General features: G+C 41.9%; 3 protein-coding genes across 3 annotated transcripts in view; 1 reads left to right on the top strand and 2 right to left on the bottom strand.

Moving 5' to 3' along the window:
- Window positions 1-661: 661 nt before the first annotated feature.
- gmpr (guanosine monophosphate reductase) lies at window positions 662-6562 on the bottom strand. Its single transcript, XM_017420173.3, has 9 exons — window positions 6246-6562; window positions 3918-4037; window positions 3743-3826; window positions 3462-3635; window positions 3292-3373; window positions 3003-3109; window positions 2327-2369; window positions 2082-2241; window positions 662-1951 (listed from the first exon to the last, which is right to left on the bottom strand). Exons 1-9 carry the CDS (start codon window positions 6330-6332, stop codon window positions 1771-1773), a joined length of 1038 nt encoding a protein of 345 aa, XP_017275662.1. The 5' UTR covers window positions 6333-6562; the 3' UTR covers window positions 662-1770.
- Window positions 6563-9113: 2551 nt separating this feature from the next.
- dtnbp1b (dystrobrevin binding protein 1b) overlaps window positions 9114-26598 on the top strand; it is a 70767-nt gene continuing 53282 nt past the window's right edge. Inside the window, exon 1 of the mRNA XM_037975620.1 lies at window positions 9114-9133. The gene's annotated coding sequence lies outside the window, so the exon portion shown is untranslated. The remainder of the gene's footprint in view (window positions 9134-26598) is intronic.
- On the bottom strand, window positions 12684-26443 carry mylipa (myosin regulatory light chain interacting protein a). The gene is made up of 7 exons (XM_017426899.3): window positions 26217-26443; window positions 25137-25327; window positions 17295-17480; window positions 16200-16397; window positions 15893-16057; window positions 14989-15415; window positions 12684-14281 (listed from the first exon to the last, which is right to left on the bottom strand). Exons 1-7 carry the CDS (start codon window positions 26301-26303, stop codon window positions 14084-14086), a joined length of 1452 nt encoding a protein of 483 aa, XP_017282388.1. The 5' UTR covers window positions 26304-26443; the 3' UTR covers window positions 12684-14083.

Below are 26598 nucleotides of genomic sequence, written 5' to 3'. Positions count from 1 at the left end.
AGATTTAGGCTAACTTCTGATCAGACTGGATCCATTTTTTGATGTTTTGAGCCACGTAAAAAAACTCAAACTCAAAAACTTTGTGCAAACAACTGCTGTGTTGACTGATTGGAGCATTTCTGCACTTGTGTGTTTAATTTGTTGTTGTTTTCAGGCTGCTGGTTGTATCCCTGCTTCTTCAGGACTTCTGCCTACTACAGGTAAGATACTAACTACTGAGAACTACTCAGAAGCCCAGTTTTAAAAAAAACAAACTCAAAGATCATATATTGATTGCAGCTGGCTTTAAAGAGAGTTAAGGCACTACAGACTGTAAATAATGAAACAACATGAACTAAAGTGGAACTCAGAGATGACTTATTGTGCTAAATGTTTACAGCAGAGAGGTCTGGACTTAACACAGCCAACTTCAACAACACAACTCTTTCTAAAACCGTACTGTTGAAATCTGTGCAGAAAGTTGTTTTTCTGAAATACAAAGAATATATTGCCGACTATGTTACCTACTGTACTGTATTGTTAGCTGCATATTTCTTTTTTTTTCTTCATTTCTTATTAATTCTAAAACACAATTTGATGCTAGAAAATTGGATTTTGTCTCAAATCCAAGCTGTCAATTTCACACTAAGAAGATGGAAAATTAAAACTTGAAAAGCCAAGAGCAAATAAATTTACATTTTATTTTTCATACAGAGACGACATGTTACGAATTCTTTGATCTGTTGCTTTTATCGTTTTAAACAATGTAGCTCTTATTTAAAGTGCTTTATATGTTAAAGGGTGTTTGTACAAGAGAGCCTCTCTTCAGATCTTGCACGTAGTTAGTTTAAACCAAGGTTGGCCAATCCTGGTCCTCGAGGGCCACCATCCTGCATGTTTTCCTTGTTTCCCGGCTCCAACACATCTGATTCAGTGGTTAAGTTTCTTCTTCATGTTCTGCAGTAGCCTGTTAATCAGCCATTGATTCAAATTAGGTGTGTTGGAGCAGAGAAACAAGGAAAACATGCAGGATGGTGGCCCCCGAGGACCAGGGTTGGACACCCCTGGTTTAAACGATCAGGCCTCAGTCAAAGCAGTGCAGAGGAGGATGATGCGTTTGAGTTCAGCTGCAACTCAAATCAGCAAAATATTTGAAGTCTTTTAATCCTCATCACTGAAACATTCAAACTACATGCACACAGATGCAAACACTGATGATTATTATTAGTTTTTTTTTTGGAGGTGCTTCAAAGAATCTGGTGGAGCACTCAGGGAATAAACAGAGATCTGCATAGAGTTTATTGCCACATGATTTCTCCAGAGAAAATGTGGAGTCTTTAAGTTTTTGCATATTGGTTTCCTTCATTCCAAATCATCGATCTTATCTTCCTTCACATAAACTCCTTCGCAACAGCTGAACATTTTTGGTAATTATTGATATTTTGTAAATGTACAAATACCCCAAACTGCATACAAGTTAGTGACATCCAAACAGTCATTTGGTTCTTTATCCCGTTTTCTCCAAACTGAGAACTATTTATCCTGTAAGTCATAAATACAGCCTGATATTTGCTCGTTTCCATCCAAGACAATCATACATTCCTAATTAAAACACATTATGGAGTCTGTAAGCATGTAAATGCACTTGCTTTGTGGTTAACATGGGTGAATACATTTGTCTGAATTTGGAGCTTTTCGACACCCTGAGCAGACACCCCTGCATAAACATGCACGATACATATGATGCAGCCAGTGTGTGTTTGTTCTGAGTCGGGGAGGGTGTGTTGTCTCCTAGGAGAACATGTGGCTGGACTGCTGCGTGACGCGGATGAAGGTGGTTCTGCGGCTCAGTTCCTTGAGTTTGGCTGCGCCCACGTAGGTGCAGGTGGAGCGGAGTCCCCCCAGAATGTCACGGATGGTGTTTTCGACATCTCCTCTGTAAGGAACCTCCACCGTCCGCCCTTCAGATGCCCTGAAGGCCGAAGAAAAAGGAGACTGAATGAGGAGCAGAGGTTTCTATTTTTTACATATTGTATATACAAAGTTAGTTATCTCTGTACCTGATTTCAGTTGTTGTTATTTTGACTTTATGCGTCTCTCACCTGTACTCCGCAACTCCACCCACGTACTTCTTCATGGCTGTGTCGGAGCTCATGCCGTAGAAGAGTTTGTACTTCTTGCCGTTCTTCTCGATGGTCTCCCCAGAGCACTGGTCGTGGCCTGCGAGCATTCCTCCCATCATCACAAAGTCTGCCCCTGCGCCTGAGGACGGAGGTGGAAAAACAAAGGAGGTGAATGTGTTCAAACCGCATAAAGAGAGCCAAAAAAACGGGGCATCATTGCTTACCAAAGGCCTTTGCTACATCTCCTGGGCAACTGCATCCACCATCCTAAATAGTGAATAAATCAAACCATTAATTTAGTTTGGTAGGCTAACTAATAAATAGCTAATAAATCTGACAGTCTAATGATGCCCTCTACTGTCATGTTTTAATATTGCAAACAGCTTTAGAAACTACTGCACAGCCCTGTTCATTGTTTTTCACAATAATTCTGCAGAAAACTTACTTCAGACCTCAACAAATATAGGATAATTATTTGTTAATTTCCACCATGGAGTGTTTATATGCTGTCAAAACTTACTATCGTATGGATGCACTTCAGAATTTACAAATCAGATACCCAAAACTGTTCTGATCTACAAGAACAGGTGAAACTGATCACCTGTTCAGGTGTTTTTAGATGTGTTCTTTGGTTTAAAAAAGACTGTTTATTAGGTCTAATTATGAGACTTCACTTTCTGGTTTAATTACTTTTAAAGAGGCTAATTTTATGGTTCATGTTTAGACAGCAGACTTATATGAGGAAGAGTCACGAACGCAAAGCAACCTCATAAAATGATCTGGGTGCTCTTCAAATACTGACTCCACCTGGATGAAATGCTACCACTTCCACACTCTAGTAACTAACTATCGATCCTTCAGCCTTTATGTAGCCGTATTTGTCCGAGGACGGGAGCTTACAGAGATAATGTGTCCTTTGAGCCCGTGAGCTGAGTCTGCACACTCTATAACAGCACTGAGTTGTGGATAACCGACTCCCGTCTTGATCCTGGTTGTGCACACAGAACCTGTGCAGACATAAAGAGCACATTAGTCCATTTTCATCTTCACGTGTTGAGCTGTTGCAGCAACAAGACCCTGCTTTCTTCCGAGTCCGTTTAATGCTGCCACCAAGGAGGCAGACGGTGTCTTATGATAAAAACTCTAAAGCTTTTTAGACCATTTGCAGATAAGAATAAAACTTCCTCACCTGGCCCGATGCCCACTTTGATTATATCAGCACCAGAGAGGATGAGCTCTTCCACCATCTCCCCCGTTACCACGTTTCCAGCCTGGGAAGCCCACAACATAAACACCAGACCAGCAGGATCACACACAGGCCAGGAGTCAATCTGCTGCTCAAAGGAAGGTCCATCTTACCATGATGGTGTGTTTGGGAAACTTCTCTCTCACTGTCTTGACGAACTCAACAAAGTACTCAGAGTAGCCATTGGCCACGTCCAGACAGATGTATCTGAGCGCCGGAACGGCCCCCAAGATGGCGCACAGCTTCTCCAGATCTGCATTACCGCTCCCCGAGCTCGCAGCTACATGCTGTGGGAACATCAGAACTGCTTTCAATGAATAAAGATGCGTCGATTGATGCTCTTGTTGCCTGGAAGCAACAACCCGAGTCACAAAGCAAACACTGGCGAGCTTACCTCTAAGCATTCTGGGTGGTTAGCGGCAAAGTTTTTCCAGTCTTCAACGGAGTAGTGCTTCTGAATGGCTGTGAAGAGGGTGTGCTAAAGATAAAAACAGACCACGAATGCTCTCAAACTCTAAATTCACCAGCCTTTATAATACACCGGAGAGGGGGGACTGAGTTTAACTCACTTTACTGAAAACCTTTGCCATCTCAAACGTTCCCGTGGTGTCCATGTTGGCTGCAATGATGGGAATACCCGTGTAGGTCTGCTTGGAGTTGCGGAATGTAAACGTCCTCTGAAGATCAACCTGAAGTCGAAGAAGATATTAACCTTTCAATAAAGTGTAACAGAGAACAGTAAGGTTCACTTCAGCTGTGCACGAGGCTCACATTCTGAGTCTGTGTTGTTATTTGGACACAGAATCATTTAGCTCTGATGCTGGTGCCTGTAAATTGATAATCTAATAGCAAACTACTCAAGCTGCTCGCTCCATGGGGCAGTGTTTATGTCTCTACATGATCATGTTTAACTTGTAAATCCTGCTTTTGTTTCAGTCAGAGAGCTCAAATTCTGCTGCTACGGCCCTGTACGGAGTTCTATTAGTGCCAAAAATATGTTCTACGTCATATAGTTGTTCTGTTTGAGTCTTATGTGGCTTCATTTGTGCCAAATTCTACAGATGATAGAGTTTAAATACCAGCTGAACAAATGAACATGTTTATGTGTTTTGGACTCTAATGGAACCCTGTAGTAAGAAGAATAAGGCTTGCTACTGTTTGCAAACTGGATTTAATTTGTATACATCATTCTTATTGTGCTATTACAACACTATACTTATACTGACAAATGATGTCAAAATAAAAAAATGATTTGGTTACAAAGACAAAGGTTGGAAAACAAGCATATCAAGTGTTTATTTGTCCGTTTCAGTTAAAGCTTTTGCTGTGTTGAGTCAAGACCATGTAAACCAGATGAGCTGTAAAAATTGGCTAACGGTGAAAATTGCGCCATAACCGTCACGGTGAAATAGTTTCCAGAGCTGCAGTTGAGATTAGGATGTAACTCATCCCTGCCATGGAGAAGGAAAGTGGTGGTACCAGGAGGCTGGTGCATGCAGTGGAGCATATTCATTTTCCTGAGGCAGCAAATATTTGGTTTTCAGCATCGCATGCTGACTCATGGTTCTCACTTTACTTTCTATTAAAGAAAACCCAAAATGACAGAGCATGACATGTGGATCCATTCAGCTCAGCTTAGGGACCTAAAGAGAACTGAGGTGTAAATTTGACCAATCTAAAATATTTATGGCTAGATTAAACAGTTTTGGGTCACATCCTTTTTTACAAAACAAACAAAAAATGTTAAGAGTACTGATTCTATTTATTTTAGGTTCTGTATCCATGGAAACCCTTTTGAAAGGTGAAACACCATTTTATCCTAATTTATTCCCTCATGCGGTGTTTTGACTGACGACAGTTTTAGATGGGGGTGTTTTTTTTGATGATGGAGGTCTAATGCGTCAGTCCTTCATGCTCCATGGATGTGGGCGTTGTAATCCTGAAAGAAGACCACTCCCACGAGGGTAAAGAAGTTTGATCAGAGTATATGAGTATATGGCGACTCCGCTTGAAGCCAGTGAATGCAGCGCTGCAGAATAACTGAACCACCAAATCCCTCCATTGTAAAAAGTTTGCTTTTAGTTTGCCACCCTTGTTTTATTTTATGAATGTTATGTTACAGTATCCTCATATCTCTCAGGCATATGGAATGTGCTCTGGTCTTGCCTGTAACACACACAGTCCTATTTTTAAACAGCGTTTCTGAGAAGTCTCCTGTCCTTCATATTGCTTGCCAATTCCCACCTACTGTCACTTTCCACTCTCAATCCACCAAACTACGATCAGGATCACCAATCAACATCACCCTCAGTCTCAGATCTGTTGGTGCTTATTGAAGCTAAGGAAGTTGACAGTTTAAAAACAAAACAGGATGGTTGTTTTCCCCTCAGACAGTCATATCCAAAGCCTGTTTTTTGCCTTTAAAAATCCCATCAAATCCAAACTCGTCAAAATTGACCTTCTGCGCTCCTGAACCTTCTTATATTTTTGCAGTTTGTGTATTGTTTGCGGTTTGTTTCTGACCGGCTGAGCTTGTTTGCCGTCACCTTTAAGAAGGTCACCTCACTGTTACACGACCCAGGCTCTTCAAACAACAAAAGAAGAGCATACATAAAAACTCCAGCGGGTTGAGGCACAAATACAGGATTACACAGAGAAGCCACTGCTCTGCTTTTGTCAGCCATCCTTTTAAAGATTGCGGGGTTAATGAATGTCAGTGCTGTTGCTAAATTAGTTTTTCTTCAGCTTTAATTATGATGATAACACAGTCAGAAGGCCCCTTCTCTCCTGTATGAGTTCTGTGGTGTCTGAGGCCTTTCACAGGAAACTGGACACTCCTGAGAATATTTAGGATCCAAACTTTCAAATTACATTATTGAAACGTTAACAGCACTTACCTCCGAGCGGCTCTTCAGGCTGCTCCTCTTGGGTCTGAAAAGGACATCCTTAAAGTCCAGCTTGAGGTCTGAGTCCACCCGAGGCATCTTGGATGAGCAGGAGGAGGATGAGGATGAGTGAAAGGAGGAGACTTGTCTGACGAAGGCTGCAGCAGCTGTGGTGGTCGCTGGTCCCAAGCCTCGACCACCAAACCCGAACCTGCAGACGGCCAGCGTATTTATAGCAGAGAGGGACCCAGCCCAGTTCTGGCCCCCATGGCTTTATTTGGGCCTGGGCTCTCTCTCCCACCCCTCTTCCTCTGACTCCCCCTCCTCTGGGTTTGCCTTCTCTCTCCTCCAGCAGAGTGGCAGGAGCAGCGGTGTTTGTGCCCGGCTGTCCCATCTGCTGACGCATACACACAGATGCACACACAAACACACACACACTCTTAAAAACACAGACACGGAAGCACTGCAGTGGCTTTTATGTGCTGCAGTGTTAAGAGCACACCTGCTGTCCAGCTGTGGCATTGCTCCGCTCGCTGCTGGAAGACCTGAAAGTAAGAGAAGGATGCATTTTTCAAAGACAGATTCAGGATTCAGGATGTTGTTTTTATGGCTGATCTTATTAAACTTATGCTTCTTTTATTTTCCATCTTTTTTTTTTTTTAAGTTACAACCTTTGTCCATAATTCAATTTCCAGACGAGTTGAGATGCTGGGTGATAGGGAGTTGCAAATAATTTCAGTTCTGCTTTTGATTAAAAGTGAAAAAACATTCTGAATGTTCAAACAGAAACTATGTGTCCCCTTTATTTCTTTAAGCTGCTCCGTTTAGGAGTCGCCACAGCACATCAACTGCCTCCATCACATCCTCCTCTGTCCTCCCCCACACCTCTGCGTGTCCTCCTTCACTACATCCATAACCCTTCCTCCTTCATCTCTCTTCCTCCTCTCTGTCTGCAGTCTTTTCTTCACCTCTTTAGAGAACTGCCTGTTGCTTTTACATCTGTCTTCTTCTTAGTCACACACACCAACTCTGGTTTTCACTCCTCTCCAGATTATCCCTCCACCTCTCCAGGCTTTCCTCCGCCTGCTCCCTACTCTCACTATAGATCACAGTGCTGTCTAAAAACATGGTGGTCCATGGGGACTTCCTGCCTGAGATCATTTGTCAACCTGTCTGTCAACACTGCAAACAAGAAGGAGCTGATCTGAGAAATAAAACAGGTCATATTTACGTGTTTGCTGATATCAGAGAACGTCAACAACGTTTTTCAAGAAAGTCGGTTCAGGGGAAGCAAAGTAGGATTATGTAAAATGTCCAAACTAATTTAGTTAATTGGAACAGCAACATCACTTTAAACGGGGCATCCATGAGTGACTTTAACAACTCAAATCAAGAGGAAGATGCAGATGGTTGAAATAAAAACATGTGATCAGTTTGTCTTTGGTTAAACTGTATTATCATGACTTCAAATTTAATCTTTTAAACACATCGTCATGTTTTATCGGACTAAACTAAAATCTGAGAAGATGATCATTCAATACCAATAATCTCCGTAAAAGGACTTATTTAGGCTGTTTTCTTACTAAAACAGAATCATAGTTACTGACTACATTAAACCACTTTGTTACTTTTTATTATCAGACGACTTTGAACAATGTAAAAAAAAAAAAAAGGCAAATGCAGTGGTGAAAATAATAACTATTCTTTATGAAACTAAAACGAAAGTGTTGCATAAACCACCTTCCCGGATGACAGCAGTGATGATTTCAGGTTATCAAGAATGTTAATTTCTCTGTTTAAAATATTTAAAACTTGATTTTTTAACTTATCTTGTTTTACTTAAACCATATCCAAAATAAGAAGGTCCTTTTGCTTTTGTGGATGTTTTTTATCAACAGAATAAAAGCCCCAGATATGTTTCTAAGTATGACCACTAGATGTCAGCAGAGTTACAGAAAACAGCAGCTAAATAAATCCCAGAATGAACACTTTGGTCAAAAGTGTTTCCTGGCAACAAGATGTCTCTTTGTTCAATGTGTCTGCAGGGGTGGAAGTATTACCAAGAGTTTATATTGATGTGAAAAAACTAATTTAACAGAGGAGAAAGGCCATTTTACAGCTAAATGAGCTACAAATTAACTGGAGCAAAAGTAACAGCACACACTATTTCTAAAGACACATTTACGTGGAAATGATTAGGTAATACGTAATGTTACAAATGGATTAAAAACAAGATTATGTTGCAGCTGATAAAGAGGAGGTTTGTTTTTACAGGTTTATGTTTTATCTACTGCAGATTAAATAAGAAGTGGTATCTGATGAGCTTACTGTTGTGTTACAGTCTGACTCTGAAAAGTCACTAGAGTTCACCTAGATCCAGTTCTTCAAACATAGCAAAGAAAACTACAACATTTTAAGAGGTCTTTTTGCAGGAATAAGTCATTAAAATCATTAAAAAATAATTTTTGTCCAAGACTTTTCCTTTTTTTTCATGATTTAATCATCAAGTGTGTAAGAAATCTTGTACGGAGGCAAATATTGAACAAATCTTGTCTGGCGCTGGGTACACACGGGGTCAGCTCCAGCCCTACTGTATCGCTCCACCTCTGATAAGATTTGATTAAGCCACAGACATGAGATAAAGCTGTTTTGCAGTTAATAAACGTCTTGCTTTTTGACCTGCTGCGTGTCACTTTTTACTGCACCGATAACACCTGCTGAGTAAGATCAGCTCTTTAAACTTTATCTCTTTTTTTGTTTCATCTCCCGCCAACAGAGCTGATAAGAGAACAACAGTTCAGCTCAGCTTTTTCCTCCTTGAGTCCTGTGCCAGCTTGTCGCAGCTGCTGCTGGAGCCTCAGGTGTTCAGCTGATCCAGGAACTGTGTGAAAGTGCACCAGGTAGACAAAGGCTTTTACTGCTGTTATGAAACGTGTCCCTCTTAGTGTTTAACTAACACACTCTTTATAAGCAAACGTTCGCATCTTTAGAAGTGAGGTTGGATGATTAATATCTTACCTGTTGTAGGTAGCTCTTTGAACGGCCCCGTTTTGATAAAATTTGGATTGCTGTTGTCCTAAAACAGCTCTTATCTTTAAAGTTTCCAGACAAATGTTATTCTGTAGGCCTTTAACTCATCGTCAATTTCACATTGCATGTTTATTTATATAGAATTTGAGCTCAAGTAGTGGCAGTACCAGCTAGCTGTAGCACTTCCTGTGAAACCACATAATGAAATTGATGGAGAAGTTGAAGTTTATATTATACCTATTTAAACCTTGGGGGTTTTCGGTTGTTTAACTCATTAATCCAGTCAGAATTAAACTATTTCTCCAAACCAAGGCTGTTCCAAGCACTATCCACAACAGGTAAGATATTAACTGGGCAGAACCACTCAACAGAACCCCACTTTAAAAGATCTCATCCACCCGTTTGGTTTTTAAAAGCCAAACTCTACCATATAAGTCATCTTACAAACTCAGTGCTATCTGGGAGGCAGACAGGGAAAAAACATTCTTATCTGAACACTGTGCCTTGCAATTATATTTGCAAGCCTTTTCTCTTTTTTTTTATTTTGCTGAAGTGCATACTTTGATATGAAAAATGCAAAACCTGAAAGCTTTAACTATTCTGACACACTGAAGAATCGTTTGATAAAAAAGCATAAAAAAGTGAATTCTTGCTGTTTTTAACTTCACGTGGAAATGATATAAAATTCTCTCCGTGGAGAAGACCAGCTTGCTGCTTCCTTGAAGCAAGAAGTTGGCATTCTTTTAGTGTTTCACAGAGAACACAGATGCACGCAGGACTCGGGACCGTCTCACCAGCTGACGGTGTTGTCGGGGAGAGAAGTCTCGCCCAAAAAAACATTCAAACAAGTTGTGTTTCGTTTAGCTGTGCGTCGCTGGGCCGAGCAGATGGGAAAACCACATGGTGGTGGGAGGGCGAGGATCTTTGATGTTCTTTTTCTTGGCATGAGTTAAATGATGAGAACTTCAAATTTTTATCAGCTTTCTGCTGGTAACGAGGATGAGGAGTGTGCTCCGTTCCATCTGGGAGAGGGTACAAAAACATTTGCACCTGGTTTTTGCACAAAAGTGTAAAGTGATCACTCTCCAAAATCTCTGTCTCTGTGTGCATAAATCTAAAGCTAAAGTCCGACTGGTAAGTCAACAACATCATGCAGCTGTTTGTCAATACATGCGATCCTTAAAATCAGTTTTGCTCAGTCAGTCTAAACCAGAGGTGGGCAATCCTGGTCCACGAGGGCCACTATGCCTCACGTTTTACTTGTTTCTCTGCTCCAACACACCTGTTTTGAATCAATGGGTGATTAACAGGCTTCTGCAGAACATGAAGAGGTAATTTAATCACTGAATCAGGTGTGTTGGAGCAGAGAAACAAGGAAAACATGTAGGATGGTGGCCCTCGAGGATCAGGATTGCCCACCCTGGTACAGTTTTAACTTTCATTCTTTGTCATTGGGTGCTGGCGTGTGCTCCGACCCAGTGACAAAGACGGACTGACTTGGCCAAGGAACAGCAGATGTTTCCATAAGAGAACGTGACTTCCTGCATGCGACTGCAAAGTGATTTACAATTAATGACATCTGTGTAGCTCTGCAGTAGATGTGAAAAGAAACTCTTAGATATAGATCTGTGATGAGAGGGTGTGGATCACTGTTTTATAATTTAATATATTTTCCAGCAGGAAATGCAGGACATTAGAGGAAAGGTTCAGTGACGTCATTGCTGGATCCTTCTGTAAGCTGCAGATCAGATGTCAGATCCCAACATCTTCCTGTTTCTCCTGTTGTTATGACCACAACCTCAACAGTTTATAGTTTTGATTTGATTTTCTGAATCCTGCAGAAGCTCTTCCTACAGCAGTTTGAAAAACAGGAAATTATGACCAGAAATCAATCATAATTATATAGAATAGGATTATATAGGTGGTATATATTTACAGTTGGATAAAAGGCCTGTCTTCCAAAGTCTGTCTTTCAGTCTAAACGCAGACCATAATATAGGCTCTAATATTCCTAAAACACTGAAAGGCTGTGGAGCTAACTAAGTCGACAAATCCCAATTCTGTATGAGTCATTTAAGGGAAAATTCAGATTTGTTGAAGTGAGGTTCAATGAAAAGGTCATAAACTTATGTTACATGGTTATTTGCATAGAAGGCATTGATTGGCAAGCTCAAAAAGAGGCAGCAGCATTTCCAATGCAGCTTGCACTTCTGGGAGAAATATCATATTTCTGCTGGAATAACTACGTCCTTGAATGTTAAAATTGATGTCAGTCTGAAGGTTTATGAAATGGTGTTTGCGTGAACTTCCACGATTTACAAGATACAAACACTTTGTGTTTGGTGGTGAAGCACATTAAAAAAAAAAACAGTCTGAAGAGTCTTAAGACTGTCCAGATTCTACCTGAAAAAACTGTCCAACATTAGTTGGGCAGCTCAGAGTAAGACTATAATCACAATATGACACACAGAGTAACTGGGAAGTAGGTTTACTAACAACAACGAAGGAACACTTCTGTTTGAAAGTGAAAGTTTGTCTGATTTATTTTATTTTAAATGTTTAAACTGTAGAAGAAACTTATCAGGAAGCAATTTTTGTTCCATACATGACTTGAATTCAAAGCTACAACGTTGTGACTGGATACGTTAGCTTCCAGCATGCTTATAGGGGTTATTTATGTTTGATATTTAACTTCATAGCCTTTCTTAGGCTACATATCATTCACCCTGCTGTGAGTTTGAACTTCAGATAGATCTGCATCACCGACTAACGAGAAACGACATCTCTCCCTCCCCGCTGTCATCAGCGTCCTTGGAGTTGGTTTAGTGGCACCGATGTCAGAGAGGGAGAACAGATAAGAGAAGAATGGACAGAAAAGGAATCACCCTCGTCCAGAAGGTCAGACAGAGGGGCTCAGACCAATCAATGTTTTCTATACTTAACTCCAGAGTGACTTCCAGGGTTTACAGCACAGTCCACTGATGCCTGTCAATTCCAATCAGCGCAGAGGGCCTTTTTTCTACCACAGGCTGTGTATCTTTCAGCTCGCTTGCAGCCTGAAGTGACAAATGACCTTTCAGCGTGCGGCGCACATGTGGTGCTGCTGAGGAGCAGGGAAATAATGTCAGAGGATGATCCGCAGAACTTTTTACAGATCTGAATATCAAGCTCATTCAAGGGATTTCTATCACCGTCACAAAGGGCTTCTTTATGCTACCAGGACATCTGCCTTTAGGAACAAAGCTTGAATCTTCTAAATGTTTCAGTCTTTTCAACAAAACAGTAATTTCCCACTTTGTTGTGTTAGGTTTTTGACTCAACATCAAGTGAAATCTAATAAAAGCGTAGCTATCCCCCCTCACAATGAGGCAAACCATCAGAACAAGATCAAAACATTCAAACAGAAGACCCAAATCCATGTATTTTTGTAAAACAAAGAAACTTTATTAATACTTTATTTAGTTAAAAGCGGAGTATATAAAAGGCTTCCATAAGAGTTACTTTACAGAGCATAGTGGCATTTGCTTCAGAAAACAGAAACAAACCTCTACTTGTAGAAAGTGAAACGCAATAAAAGTCTCTCCCCTGCAGTGACTGAGCTCAAATGTGTCAGCATACAAACAAACAAACAAAAATTACAAGAACTAAACAAAAATACATGTCTGAGGAGAGTTTGGAATAATAAAATACATGTTTCTGCTACATTAAATTCAAACCTCCATCAGACACATGGAAAACTTCCAGAGTAAAGTGGCGATGTCTTTTTTTTTGTCGTTTTTGTAGTAAATAGTCTTTGAATTTAAATAAAACTGAGAAGGAAAAGCTTGGCAACAAGCAAGCAAGTATTGCACTTATACATCTAGTACCCTTTATAATATCCAAGAGCTCCAACTAGTAAAAACCCAGAGAAGAAACTTGTAGTTGAAGCAATTAGAGGCAGCAGCTGCAGTTATGAGCCAAACCTAAGAGCCTGAACGCGCTTTTATTTTTGTTTGGATGGACAGAAACGCACAAGGCTATAACGTCTATAACAGGCTAAATCTTTGATGAGGTTTCCACTCAATGTTTGAGACCAGCTTTGGAGTTATAGTGGTTTCGGGAGTGTCTGTTTTAGCATCCGAGAGACCTGTTTGACCCTTTGGACACAAGGGCAAAACCATGAGAGTCTTACAGCCTCTTCTATCCGATTAGTATCCAGTGTTATGTTTAAGAGCAGGACTGCTTAGCCTCTAAATGCTCCCCTCATTGGCATGGAAAGCACAAGACAAGAAAAACAAATAAAACGCACTATATATATAAAAAAAAAGCATTCCTTTCTCCTACATCATAACATTCAATTCACAAATCATAACAAAAATTCTAAAATGCCAAACTTTAAAAAAAATAAATGCCTTCGATCAATATGTGCAGAGCTCAGGTATTCTAACGCACACACACCATCATATAATGGTTTGTAGGAGCAAAGAAGTGATTAAAGCAACCAAAAATACAAATTCAAAAGCACAATTCTGTATCAGGTCAACTGATGCAATAATTTAACAATAATATTAAGAGCAAAATCTAAAAAAAAAAAACAAAACCAAAACATAATAATAATCCAGCAGTGGTAGGTGTTTGTTTCTGAAAGTGGCACACAACCGACACAAAGAACAAACCAGGGAAGTAAAACACACACATACACACACACACACACAAAGCTGAGTGTAAAGTCCAAGTGTGTTGATCTTTGATTGGGAGTTTCCAGATGATTCTTATGCGAGTTCCACACAAAGGTAAAATCTCAAGTAGCTTCATGGTGTTGGAAGTGGCGTTTGGTGTCTTTATGTGTGGTAGAGCTTGTGTTCATAGTCTGCGTTGGAGCAGCTGTGAGGAGAGGCTGGGTCTCTGTGGATGGGGGTGGGGATGCTGCTGCTGCGGAGCTGCTGGTTGTCGTTCAGCGTCAGGTTCAGGAGGCTGGTGCAGGTGGGCAGGTAGACGTGCTGCACGTGCTCCACGTCTGACCGACACACGGGACACAGCTGCGGGAAAGGGGAGGGGAAAAAGGCTTTAATAACTAAATATTTAGTCATCTGAAAAGAATTATCGGGGAGAATTTCAGAACATTTATTTGAAAACACCTGTATGTTGCATCCAAATTTCTGAATTAAAAACCCAAGAAAACATTGTTAACTCCAAGTCTGAAGCTTAATTAAGGAAAAAAAGAAAAGGTACTACATTAAACCAGTTTCCATAAGCTTTTACTGCAGAAAACTCTTTCCTTCAATAAGATGGGTCACGTTTAGTTGAGCTAATGGACAGGAGATTTGCCTGGCTGCTGTAATCCCTTTATATGACAAACACACACACACACATACACACACACACACACAATCTGCTTCCACAAAGAAGCAACATTTAGCTGATTAAGTGTGGGGACAGTCGGGTCATTAGAGTTTAAGCAAGGCTTTGGATATTTAAAGGGTCATAAAAAGATAAGATGATGAAACTAAAGTATAATTAGATCCTATCAGTAAGATTGCAAACTCACAGTAAGGGAACGTGTCTTGAATTTAGAGCTAAATGAGCCAAACTCTGAATTTAAAGCTCTTGGATTATGGCCTAATTTACTTTCAGCAACTTTCACACACACAAGCAGCCACTCCAATACACAATTCTAGAAAAAGCACACTGATGGAAACCCTCCAGACGAGTGTTTGTGTGAGCCCAGCGTGCGCAGCGGTCTCACCTGCAGCTGATTTGCGCAGCTCTGGCAGCACACCATGTGACCGCAGGGGCAGAACGCAGCGTCGATCTCCTCCTCGCAGCACAGCATGCACAGCAGAGCCTCTCGGAGCTTCTGCAGCCGCTCCTGCAGGGCCCGGCTCTGCTGGCAGCTGCTGCAGTCCAGCTCCTCCTTGTCCTGCTGGTTGTTCCGTCTCGGGGAGTGCAGGGGGGGCGAGCGCTCTCCGCTTTCCGAGTTCTGTACCAAGTCCACAACGCCGGCGTTGTAGAGCGCGCGGCGTGCGTGGTCGTACACTTCCTTGGAGGTACGCCTGATGTCGAAGACGTACTTTTTGCCCACGTTGATGTTTTCGTTGAGGAAAAGGGAGGCCAGGTGGCCCTTAAAGTCTCTGCTGTACTGCATCATCACTGCGTTGGTAACTGTGTCACATCTGGGAAGGAAAACAACCTCATTACTCCTCCCAAGAAACATTTCAACTCCTAAATCAAATCCTACAGTAATCATAATCTCTGGCAAACGAAAAGTGACTTTATAGCTGATAAAACTTTAGTGAGCAATCTGTGTTTCTGTCATTTCAGGTCAGCATGCGTTTTATGTGACTGCGTTTAAGGGCTGAAAACACAAGTTAATGTTTAAAGAAATTGAGAGGTTACACTCCAAGTAGAGCAGAACATGTTTTTACAAAGGCACGTTTCAGATTATGTTTTGCACCACGTCTCATCTATTAATCTCAAGTATGTGACATTCACAGAAGTTAAAGATTGATCGCTGACAACACAAAACAACTGCTCTGCAGGGTTAAAGTGTCGTTGCCCAAAACACATGGAGTCCAGTGCATGTCTCGTATGATTTAACCATTCAGGCTGCTCGCTGATCTGGACTTGAATGCGACGCGTTGGTCTCTCACCTGTAGAAAGCGTGGGTCTCTGTGATGGCTCGGTACAGACCACTTGCTGCCCGGTTACTGATCAGCTTGAACAAAAGAACCACGCTGTCATTCGTGTCCTTGGTGACTGTCAGATAGACGCTTTTTCCCGACTGGGTGGCAATCTGGATGATGGGATAGCTTACTCTAAAAGAAAACAAACTCGTCACATATCGAATGCTTCTCGATAAGATGTACATTTTTTTAAAAGCAAACAAAAGTTAGAAAAACCCTGCTGCAACAGAAAACATATCACGTCTAACTATTTGTATAACTTGTCAGAACATACCTGTTGACTAAAGTGAAATCCTCCTTGCATACGGCGATCCCCTCGGGGCCGACTCCTATGGCCAGCCGCTGACCGTTTGCGTCGCGGACCCAGTGCCACTCCACGCCGTAATGCTCCAGAGAGGAGACCAGCTGCAGGGCCTGATACTCCACAGAGGCCTGGCTCACACCTTCCAGAGCTTTGTGTTGGGAAATGATGCTGCAGGAGAAGCACAGCCAAAGTTAGCTGAAGCCTAATGAACAGCTTGAGATCGATACTTTAAACGCAACAGAATGATGCTTTTACTTTTGTAGATCCTGTGGAAATAATGACATATTGATCCACGGGTGGAAGACTGTGCTATGAAAGCTATAACCGTTTGCTCAATGCAGCACATTTTCAAGGAGTTAAATGTAACATTTCACAGATAAGGCTCGAGGTGTAAACTGTTTAAGGATGTCAGAAGCAGAGCCATGTGCGAAGCGCCCGTTCTGAGCGGCGCTGCAGATATGAAAGTCGCTGCAGTCTAGAAACAGCTGTAGGAAATAGAAACACTGCTGAGGGGAAAGGGTATTTAGGATAGGAGAACGGAAGTGGCATCGACTCACTTCAGAGCAAGAAATTTGATGATGCAGAGGGAGTTTTTACCCAGGAAAAAAAAAGAAGAATATTTGCATTAGTTTTGTTTAAGGAGGAAGCTGTACAGCGGAAAGCTCTGGCAGTGAAAAAGCTGCTTTTGTGGTTGATCATGGTGTTAGTTTAATGGCATCTAGACCTTTTTTATTTTAATAGACCACTCAACTGCATATTGTCTTACCTAATGTCTGTAGCCTCAGTTATACAGATTGTTTAATGTCAGTCTTGAACTTCAGCTTTTTAAAATTCCTCCTTTTCCAAATGCACCATATAATGCAACCTTTGGCTTATCACCATTTGCTTTTCCCTTTGACCCTTCACAGTGGACTTCTCTTCCAGAAAGAGGACCACAGCTTCAAAAGGCTGATGCACAAAAATATAAATGTCTAAAGGATGACTAAAACACTAAACTACATCAGTCAGCTGTAACCTCTAAACGACCTGTGAAGCCCGTGTTGTGGTGCTGGAGGAGTTCTGTACCTGTTGAGGGTGGCTGTGCTGGGCTCCTCTCCGCACAGCTCTGAATACCAGTACTGGGCCGTGTTTTGGTTGTAGTCGCCGAACTCCGCCTGTGCCAGGAGCGCACTCAGCTCCTCCGCCTGCTCTGAGCCCATATGGAGGTGACCGTTGTGGAGGTCCTCCTTCACATGCATGAAGAAGAGGTGTCTGAAAGCACAGGGGGGAGAAGAAGGGAACATTACTCTTCGTGCCATCTTTTTGATCAAGCAGGAAAGTGTTTACGTGCGAACTTGCAGCAGAGGCAAAAGGATCACTTTCTCCATTTCAACCACTTACTCAAAATGTTTTTTTTTTCTGTACTTTGTGGTTATTTTCACTGGGAAGCTTCAAAGGGAACAGAAATCTTTAAAATAGCACACTGAAAACCCCAGTAAGACCTCGGGGCAGAAGTGGACCTACAGCAGGTGTGACAGGTAATCAGTCTGTGGGTCATTCTCACTACATTTAACACGATGCACATTTGTTCACCATACGGCTGATTAATTCAGCAGATTAATGCTGATCAGAGCAACATTTGTTATTGTTTGGGCTGAGTGGTTACAATGAGAACGCAGAGTTCTGGCGTGGTCAAGAAAAACAGCTAGTTTTTCAGGAGAACAGTGGGCCTTTCCATTGTTTTTAACCAGAAGATGTGAGGATTTTTGTTTTCTTACTTCCAGCAGCAGGAGACGATACGGGAATGGAAGCAACCCCCCTGACTGACTCAACCCTTACATCATAAGAAACACTGGACTGAAACAACAGACCCGTCAAACAGATGGCCTATGACATAGTGACCTAAAGACAAATGAAATGAACTGCTCCTGGAAACCTGCCTCATAGATCCCCACATTGGCATTTCTGTTTTGTCACCAGATTTTGTTTTTTATTTTTTTTACATCCTGGTGTGGTAGACAGAAAGTGCCTAAAAGAAAGAATCTTCCCCAGGGCTGCGCTTCTCTTTGAAGCATAAATCCAATACAGATATTTTAATTTGTGAAAAATCAGGTCATGCTGTGACTGGAGGATATTTGAGAAGGTTTACAGGGATAGTAAGTGAAGTTTCGATTCTCTTCAGTTTCTATCTTACATAAATACGTTTGCTTGTTAACGAGGAAATCGGATCTTATATATGATTGATGTAGAAACAACAAGGGCTTGTCGTGCTTCCTGGTTATCCTACAGGCTGAACAAGTCCGCATATCGTGACAATACACAGGCAACGTGTATTTCAGCTCCTGCAGGAGAGCAACAACACAGACACGCCTCAACCGACCTGCATTCTCTCAGCGCTTCCGAGGAGTATCAACAGCATCTGTGAGGCACGCAAAACAACGTCGGTCTACAGCCGCCCGGTTAAAGCCAGACTGTAACAACGGACCCCCGTGGTGGACGAGTCTCAGGCATAACAAACAGGCCTTTGATATGGTGTTAAACATCCCATTCCCTCCAACGCGCACACAAACACTGAGCTCTATTGTGTCAGGCCCAGCAGGCGTCATGTGACGGAGAGCTGCTAGTTAGCTACCTGCCTGACGCAAACAATAAGGCCAACCTGACTGGGAGTTTACTACAGGTCGTTGGCGAAGGGTTACTATCGGCCAAATCGCAGGGGTTACTCTAGTTCACTTGAAGATTAGCGAGGTTATTATTGGTCGCTATACACCCAAATTTAATCTAATCAAAGACAAACACTGATCTGTTGAGTTTAATGTGCACGTTCGGTGAAACCCTTTTCCATAGAAGCAAGAAACTGAACTGGAGCGGTTCTGTGGCCCTCCTCGTGCATGTGAACACCTGCCTAGACTTTGCTAAACTCTGGCTAAATTTTGGAAACAAACTTCTTGAAGAAAAACATCCATTATGAGCCGTACAGCAGGTCGACATGCCCTGAAATCGAGATAACTTACAGATTGCTGATAGCCGTTTCTGCCCGACTTCTCAGACAAAAAAAAGGCGCAGAGCTATCAAATATACAAAACACCGGAGGCTCTACACGCAGAAGTCAACATGTTCTCACACCTGAACTCAGATTATGTCACTGCGTTGCGCACCATTACAAAAACTCCCCGCACCACCCATGTTGTGATAAAAACAAGGCAGAAATAACCACTTTGTACAAACGTTTCTTTAACACCATGTGGTTATTCTGTTAACTTTGGACACATTTCCCCTCCATATAATTCACACACTTCCACGTAAAGCTGCGAGTTTGTTCCATTAAACAGGCAGCTACTTGTATCAGGATGCAGAGAAAGTGCTGCCTTAGCACCTGTCAAGATCCATCCTACACGCAGCGCATGGGACAAACAAGTGTCTCCAGACATGTGTTTGGAGACATTTTGTTGACATAGTCTTTTGTTATATTAAAAATAGAAATTTCCTAAGCAAAGACAAGAATATGAGTAACTTAGTACTTTGTTAACAGCTAGATCCATTCTCTGCATGTCTCATTTTCTCTGATTTACTGCATACAAAAACACCAAAAAACAAAATCCTCCTCAGATGAGCATGTGTTGCATGTGTGAACAAGATATCAAGTCCATAACGACATCTTTGTCTCGTTCGCTTGTCAGCTTGCAACAACACAGCAATAAACTCAAATCCAGGAAGTCCGTGTGATACTGTAATTTAAGCCACAAGACCGGTCTCAACACAGTTTCCATCACATTGCTTTATCTTTTAAAGAGATGATGCATAATCAGAACGTTAAGAGGCCTACCACTCGGAGTCATAAGAATACTGTGAACGTTAAGGTGCAGATATTCAAAACAGTAAAACAGCTTAACAAAACACTCAATGACAACTTATTTTTTAATTGATCTCTAGGACTTGAGATTGTTTTGATTAAAAAAACAAAACTGAATGTTTTCAGTAGCTTTATGTTCAAATTTCTCCAAGTTTTGTGGACAAAACTCTGCTCTTCCAGAGTAAAAACCAAACACATTTTGAGTTAGAGACTCATTAGTGAGTCAAATCAACTCTTTACGGTCTTCATCCCTCCATAAAAACAGTCTCATTTTATTGTTGTACGCTGCAACTCAGTGTCAGATTCACAAAGTCAGTAGGTTCACAACACAAGAGGAACAAAACATCCCCACAAACTGAAACTTAACACCACAGCTTAGAGATTGCACCAAACCCAGCCAATCACCAGCGGCGTTCAGGCCTTTACTGGTTGGGCTCCTAACAATGCGGTTTGTGAGCTAGTCAAATAACACGCTGCCAGAAGCTATGTGCTGCGAGGTTACTCGCAGTCAATGACCTAGAGTTAACTTTGCTCAACATCTTCTTGCAAGTTGTAGGCGGACAGAAAAAAAAAAAAAAAAGAAACTTGTAACTGCTCCTTATAACACAAAGTGGCGACGCATTAATTCTCAGCACCGAGTGTAGCACATGTCCTTTTGCTCCGTGACAAGTTGAACTGAAAGCTACACAGCGATAAAACAAAGAGGCAGTCTGTGTGCTAAACTCCACGGGTCGCAGGTTGGTAAAACAGTAATTACAGCCAAGCATAAACTCTTAAGTTCGGGCGTTGAATAAATATAACAGCTTTCATTCTAGGACAAAGGTTGAGCAGTTTGCTGAAGCATATATAGAGGAAATTCAGTGAATTTAAGAGCAATGTATGCAGATAACTTATGTTTTCTAACATGTCTAGGCCCGTGGGTATTTTAAAAGATCATACTCATCTTTGTTACCCGCAGACAAAGAAAACGTGTGTGTGTGTGTGTGTGTGACCTGACTGCATTACCTGAAACTGTTTTTGCAGAATATGCAGTCGAAGAAGTAGAGCAGGAATTCTGTAAACTCCATTTCTATGAAAGAAATGCTGCAAATCTGAATATAAAATATGTTCTTTAATTCGAAATGATGTGAAATTTTGTTCAACTCTGGAGCAGTTAAGGCTCCACTTCTGCAGGTTTATGATAATTAACAGAGATGTGTAGTTTTGTACAAACGCAGGAGTTTAAGGCACACTAGCTGGCCTGGAACACATCCCACAATGCCTTGAGATATTCAGCACAGATCAGTAATCCTGTAGAGCAGCACGCACGCAAAGAAAAACATTTACTTTAACTGATTTCGTCTCCAGATTCGCCGGTAATGTTGTCTCCAGAGTGATTATATAAGAGAGGGAACACTGTCACAATACAGTATTCAGAGTTTAAACAGAGTTCTTCAATATTGTCAGACTGCAATTATCCTTACTGTTATACGGTTTTATTTTGATTATGGCTCCTTTTTGACATTCTGCGATAGACATTCTCCAAATTGTTTCTGACAAACTGTTAAATTTTTTATTTGGATTGAAGCTAAAGACAGGTCAAGAGTCATTGGCAGCACTAAGGCCTGTAGCAATTATATTTCCCTCCCAGGGTATCCAGTGTTTGCCTGATCAGAATGCTAAACAAGACCTCTAATGAATGGAAACTAATTCACAAGTTTAAACCTAAACTCCCTCTAGCAAGCGATGTTTAATGATGCAGATAATGCAGGCTGTTGTTGAGGCTCTTAGGTTGGTGTCCCTTAACCAACAAAAAACTCCTATTCTTGGAGTCAAGCCCAGATAAGCTGATTTCACAATAAACTACTGTTTTGTATGTTTTTGCCAAAAAGAAAACTTTGCATAAAGCCATCTCAAACTCTCTGAAAGTCCCAACAGCCCCTGCTGCAGTCGCTGCTTAATTTGGCAGCTTCAAAGCGCCGTGATGCCCACAAAAAAGAGAAACTGTGAGAAGAGAGAGGGTCACAGGATGAGGAAATTATGCATTTGCAAAAAAAAAAAAAGGTGTTCTATGCTAGCAGGGAAAATACAGAGTTATAAATTAAGCCTCGAAGAATGAAACTTTCTAAACAATGAGGAGGAACAAAAATGTGAAGCATGAAGTCAGAGCTGCCAGAGACGCCGGCTGAGTCAAAGCCCCGCAGCTCACATGGATATGACTCCGAGCATTATGGCTGAAACACACCACAAACTGTATTATACAGCCTAATCAGAAACTGGGTTTGTTTGTCATTACATTCTTTTAGTCTGGCTGTCACAAAAAAGTCAAATTAATCAATGGAGCAAACTGCATATGGACGTGAACACTGAAGTGACCTGTGAGGTTTCATGTGGCAGCAGAGTACACAGCAGCTTATATAAGCAGCTCAGTGGTTACGTAATAAGGCCTATAGAAAGGGAGCAGAGATGGGTGCCAACCACTCGGCTCTTCTGAACGCCATGGCGCAACGGGCCAACAGGCTTTGTCTGTAAACTGCCGCGGCGCACGCGCACAGTCATGAAGCTTTTCCCCTAAAATGATGACAAACCCCAGCATCGTAAACAGCCTCCGGGCAGGTTAATGTACAACAGAGTCAGAGATGAGATGAGATGAGTCACGTCTGCTGTGAGACCAGCTTGTGACGAGCTGAACTGGGTGAAAGGTGAAAGCAGAAATTACACCTAAATAGGTCCTCAAAGCATAAATGGACTCAAATTTAAAAAATCCTGGGAGGTAAAGCTGTTATACACAGGTTTTTTAAAGTTACTTAAAAACATATAGCATCAGCGTAGAAACTTGCCAGATCTGCATGTCGGTTCAGAAAACGCCTCTGCTAACAGATTCCAGTGTTAGACACCCCACTTAATCAAAATTAAACAGACCGACCACATGGTGGTTGCAGGATGTGTATTTATTAGCTGCAGCTCTACACATCTGCCATCTCCACATCTTTATCTCACCTTTTTCACAACTCAGTGACCCCCCACCCCCCCCGACTCCACTCAGCCAAACCAGCCAGCAGTAGATAACAGTTGCTAACCTAGAAGAGGTCAGGGCGCAGGCGGCCAAGTGTGTTTTTGTGCTTCCCCCTCCTTGCTTTCACTTTCCACTTCAAATGTCAAATGTGGGCCAGTGTGGAGGGAAGGGAGGGGGGTGTAAAGCGGATGGGACGGTTAGGGACAAAAAATGTGACAGCAAAGAGCAAACTTGGTGCTGCTTTCTGACAAAGAGCAGAGTCAGGGGTGAGGTAGGAGACAAAAAAAGATGAAACTAGGGGATTAACTCAGTGCGTCTTGCTGTTAGCAGCTACATTTGTGTCTAATTAATTGCTCCAGTGACGTGCTGCACATACATATGGGGGGGGGGGGAGTAAACACAACGAACAGACTTCCTCTCAAGTGCCTCCTTGATTCATAAGTGGCTCAAGTTCTGCAATAGGAAAACGGGCATGCCAATGGCAGGTGTGAGCAAATTAGCAGCAACAATGTGCTGCAAGTGAAGAAATGATGTCTGTGTTTTACGTCATAAGGTGGTGACTTAAGGGGGAGTCGTGCTCCATGAGAAATCACAAATTCGACTCTCATTCACATGGTTTGTGTCATTTTGTTCTCGTAGCAGCTTCGCCTGCCGCTTCTCGACACAAGACCCTGATCAAACTTTTTCCTCACAGGGGGGTTTGCGCCAAGTGTTGTGTGTTTGGTCAGAAGTTGTTGTTGGCGTGTTTATGTGGAAAAGCCGGTGAGCTTTAATGGAGTTATTTGGCTTCTAATGCGCCGCCGAGAAGGCTGTTAGAAAATACAGCCGTCTTTACGACTGTTCCAGCAAAACAAGGACAGGAGAGCTGAGAAACCGGCGGAAAAAAACCCGTTTTGACGTTGTAAGAGGAAGGAGGAGCTTCCCGGGAGTTCTGATCCGAGTGTCTCGTGAGCTATGAAAGGTATATGCGAAAACAAACGTCTCGCAACCACGCGACCGCGAACCGACTTCTCAACGTCTTATGGAGTACGCCGGAGCCTTTAGTGAGCAACTTTGAAAAGCTGTTACAAAAGTCTTTGTGGCCCAACTTCAGGTTACTTGCATTTCCTGTTAAAGTGAAAGAAAAAATATATACTCGACACGAACACGTTTCCAAAGCATATCTGCAAAAAAGCCACACGAGAGATGGCTTTTGTTTAAAATTAAAACGGCCCCAGACGACTGAAACAAAAAGTCAGCTGAATGGGAGCAGACAGGGGTCCTGACTGCCACACAGACCAGAGGGTCCCATGGGGAGGGCGAGGGGGGGCTGGTGAGTGATGGCTCAGAGCAACACGTCACTCCAGAGCTGCTGGATCACATTTCCAGCCTGGTGCTCAGCCAATATGACCTATAGTAAACCCAGAAGGGCTTGACAGAGAGGTTACTAAAGGGCATTTCCACTGCTCTGGAAACAAAGTGATCAGGTTATGGGCTGGGTGATCCCCGATGATGACACAGTTTTCTCCACAAGGACTCAAGCTGCCATCATTACAAGCCACATCACCCATGCACATAAGATTTGAAGAACAACATGAAGAAAATGACCTACTTTATATGCTTGATGCATCATAAAGAAACACTCAAACGGCTCTGATCGAGTGTCAGTTTTAAAGCATGTCTGTGCAGCATGAGAGCAGGTAACTAGGCTGGTTTTAACTGTTCTTGTGATTTTTGTAGTTTAAACAAAGAAAATCTGTAAAAAAAAAAAAAAAACTAAACCAAGATTTTAAACCATTTTAAACCATTTTACAACACTTTATGTTAACCTTAAAATACAAAAGTAGCAAAAACCTAAACTGTTTTACAAAATATCACAGTTTTATTGAGTTTATCATCTTATTTGCCTATTCTACTCCACGTCTTCGATAAACTGCTCTACAATGTGAAGAGTGGAATAACTCCTGCACATTAAATAAGATTCCCATCTAATGTATCTCCTTTAAGAGAGTTAGTACGTCATCTCTGTGACGAGGCAAGATTATTTTTATTATGCAGCTGCTCTCAGTGAATTTAGAGGGGAAGTGAAGCAAGCTGGTACCTCGTCTGTTCCTGCAGAATGAGATGGGGCTCAACAAAAAACTTCACTCTCAGCCTGAGTCGACAGGGCGTCACGTTATCCATCTGCTGGCAGATGCGATTCCTCAGATTCAGCCACAGGTTCTCCCCTTTGCTGCCCGTGAACTGCAGCCCAAAGTAGTCCACCTCAATAATGCCCAACTTTCTGCAAACCTGGAGAGAGGGTGAAACAAACAAACAAAAAAAATCAGCTGTTAAGGTTAAGTTCAGACAGGAGGCGTGGTGACGGCTCATTTTTATTTGAAAGCAACAGGAAAAGTCAGTACTATTTTAGAAACAAACCTGGATCAGCAGCTGGTGTGACACAACTGCTGATGAACATCTATGGAAAGCCCGGAGGCTGAGATAATACTCATTTGTTACTTGCAACAAGTTAGGGAAGATGGCACGCATACAAAACAGGCTGTGTTGCATTCGTACTGAGGCTTCTTATGAGGAAGTCTCTTTAGGATAATAATGTTATGATTTCCTGCTTTAAACCATAAAGGGAGTGACTATCCAATGAAGCCATTTCAGACATAAGGCTCAGTTTTGGTGGAGAAAGCAAATGCAAAGGAGTGAACTCTAGTAACCCCAGACAAAGCCATCTGTGACGGTGCAGCAAGAGGCGGCACTTTCCCATCATGCATTAAAACTTTCATGCATACACAAAACAAATAATAACAAAACAAACAAACAAAAAAAATCATGTGTTCATCGACTTTAATGTTTAATAATTACAATAAAATCTGTTTACCTTATGTGCCTGCCTTTGTGTACAACATGTTGTGGACCAGCATGTGTTGTTGCAGTTCATAAAGACGCTCAAACTTCCGGTCAGTGAAGAATTAATAACAATTTAGATAAAAACTACCTTACCTTACCTTTAGTTTACCTCATAAATAAGCAACAAGCAACTTTAATGCAGGACTACTTGAAGTTTTATGGCACGATAGTAGCTGTGCTGCCTTGCTAACTCGTGACACTCTTTTAAAATAATATAAATAACCTAAATATAAGATAATAAGTAAACATTACGCGTGTTTATCCGCACACAGCCTACCTTATTCAGACAATCTTCACCGTTCGCCTTCGCATCAACTTCCACTTCCATCACCACCGAGTCCGGACGAGTAACGTGGCAGAGCATTTTGGGCTGTAAGTCTTTGGTGTGCCACTGACTCCTTAAAATAGTAAAACTATACTCTTGCCTTCGTTAAAACCCTCTACATCGAGCCTTCATCACTTTCTTCTCCCCCGTTCACTTCGTGTGGCTAATCTGCCTCCGCCAGCTGTAGGGTATATCAATGAAGTGCAGCGCTAAGCTCCGCCTACTTGGAGCTGACCAATGAGAGGCAGTTTGCCACACTCGCTGCAGCGTTCTAACCAATCACAAGTCTTGTTACATCCGCGTGCTTGAATTAATCTGTGGACTGAAGCGTTAA

This window comes from Kryptolebias marmoratus, linkage group LG5 (assembly GCF_001649575.2).
Source record: "Kryptolebias marmoratus isolate JLee-2015 linkage group LG5, ASM164957v2, whole genome shotgun sequence".
NCBI lineage: Eukaryota > Metazoa > Chordata > Actinopteri > Cyprinodontiformes > Rivulidae > Kryptolebias > Kryptolebias marmoratus.
This window is presented reverse-complemented; position numbering and strand designations above follow the sequence as displayed.

Coding starts and splice junctions, on each gene's coding strand:
- gmpr (XM_017420173.3), bottom strand. CDS start 6,332: ATGCCTCGGGTGGACTCAGACCTCAAGCTGGACTTTAAGGATGTCCTT. Junction 3,827..3,917: donor TGGCAAAGGTTTTCAGTAAA/GTGAGTTAAACT, acceptor TTTTATCTTTAG/CACACCCTCTTCACAGCCAT. Junction 2,370..3,002: donor TCAAAGGACACATTATCTCT/GTAAGCTCCCGT, acceptor TTCACTATTTAG/GATGGTGGATGCAGTTGCCC.
- mylipa (XM_017426899.3), bottom strand. CDS start 26,303: ATGCTCTGCCACGTTACTCGTCCGGACTCGGTGGTGATGGAAGTGGAA. Junction 16,058..16,199: donor GATTTCACTTTAGTCAACAG/GTATGTTCTGAC, acceptor GTTTTCTTTTAG/AGTAAGCTATCCCATCATCC. Junction 14,282..14,988: donor GCTGCGCAAATCAGCTGCAG/GTGAGACCGCTG, acceptor CCTTTCCCGCAG/CTGTGTCCCGTGTGTCGGTC.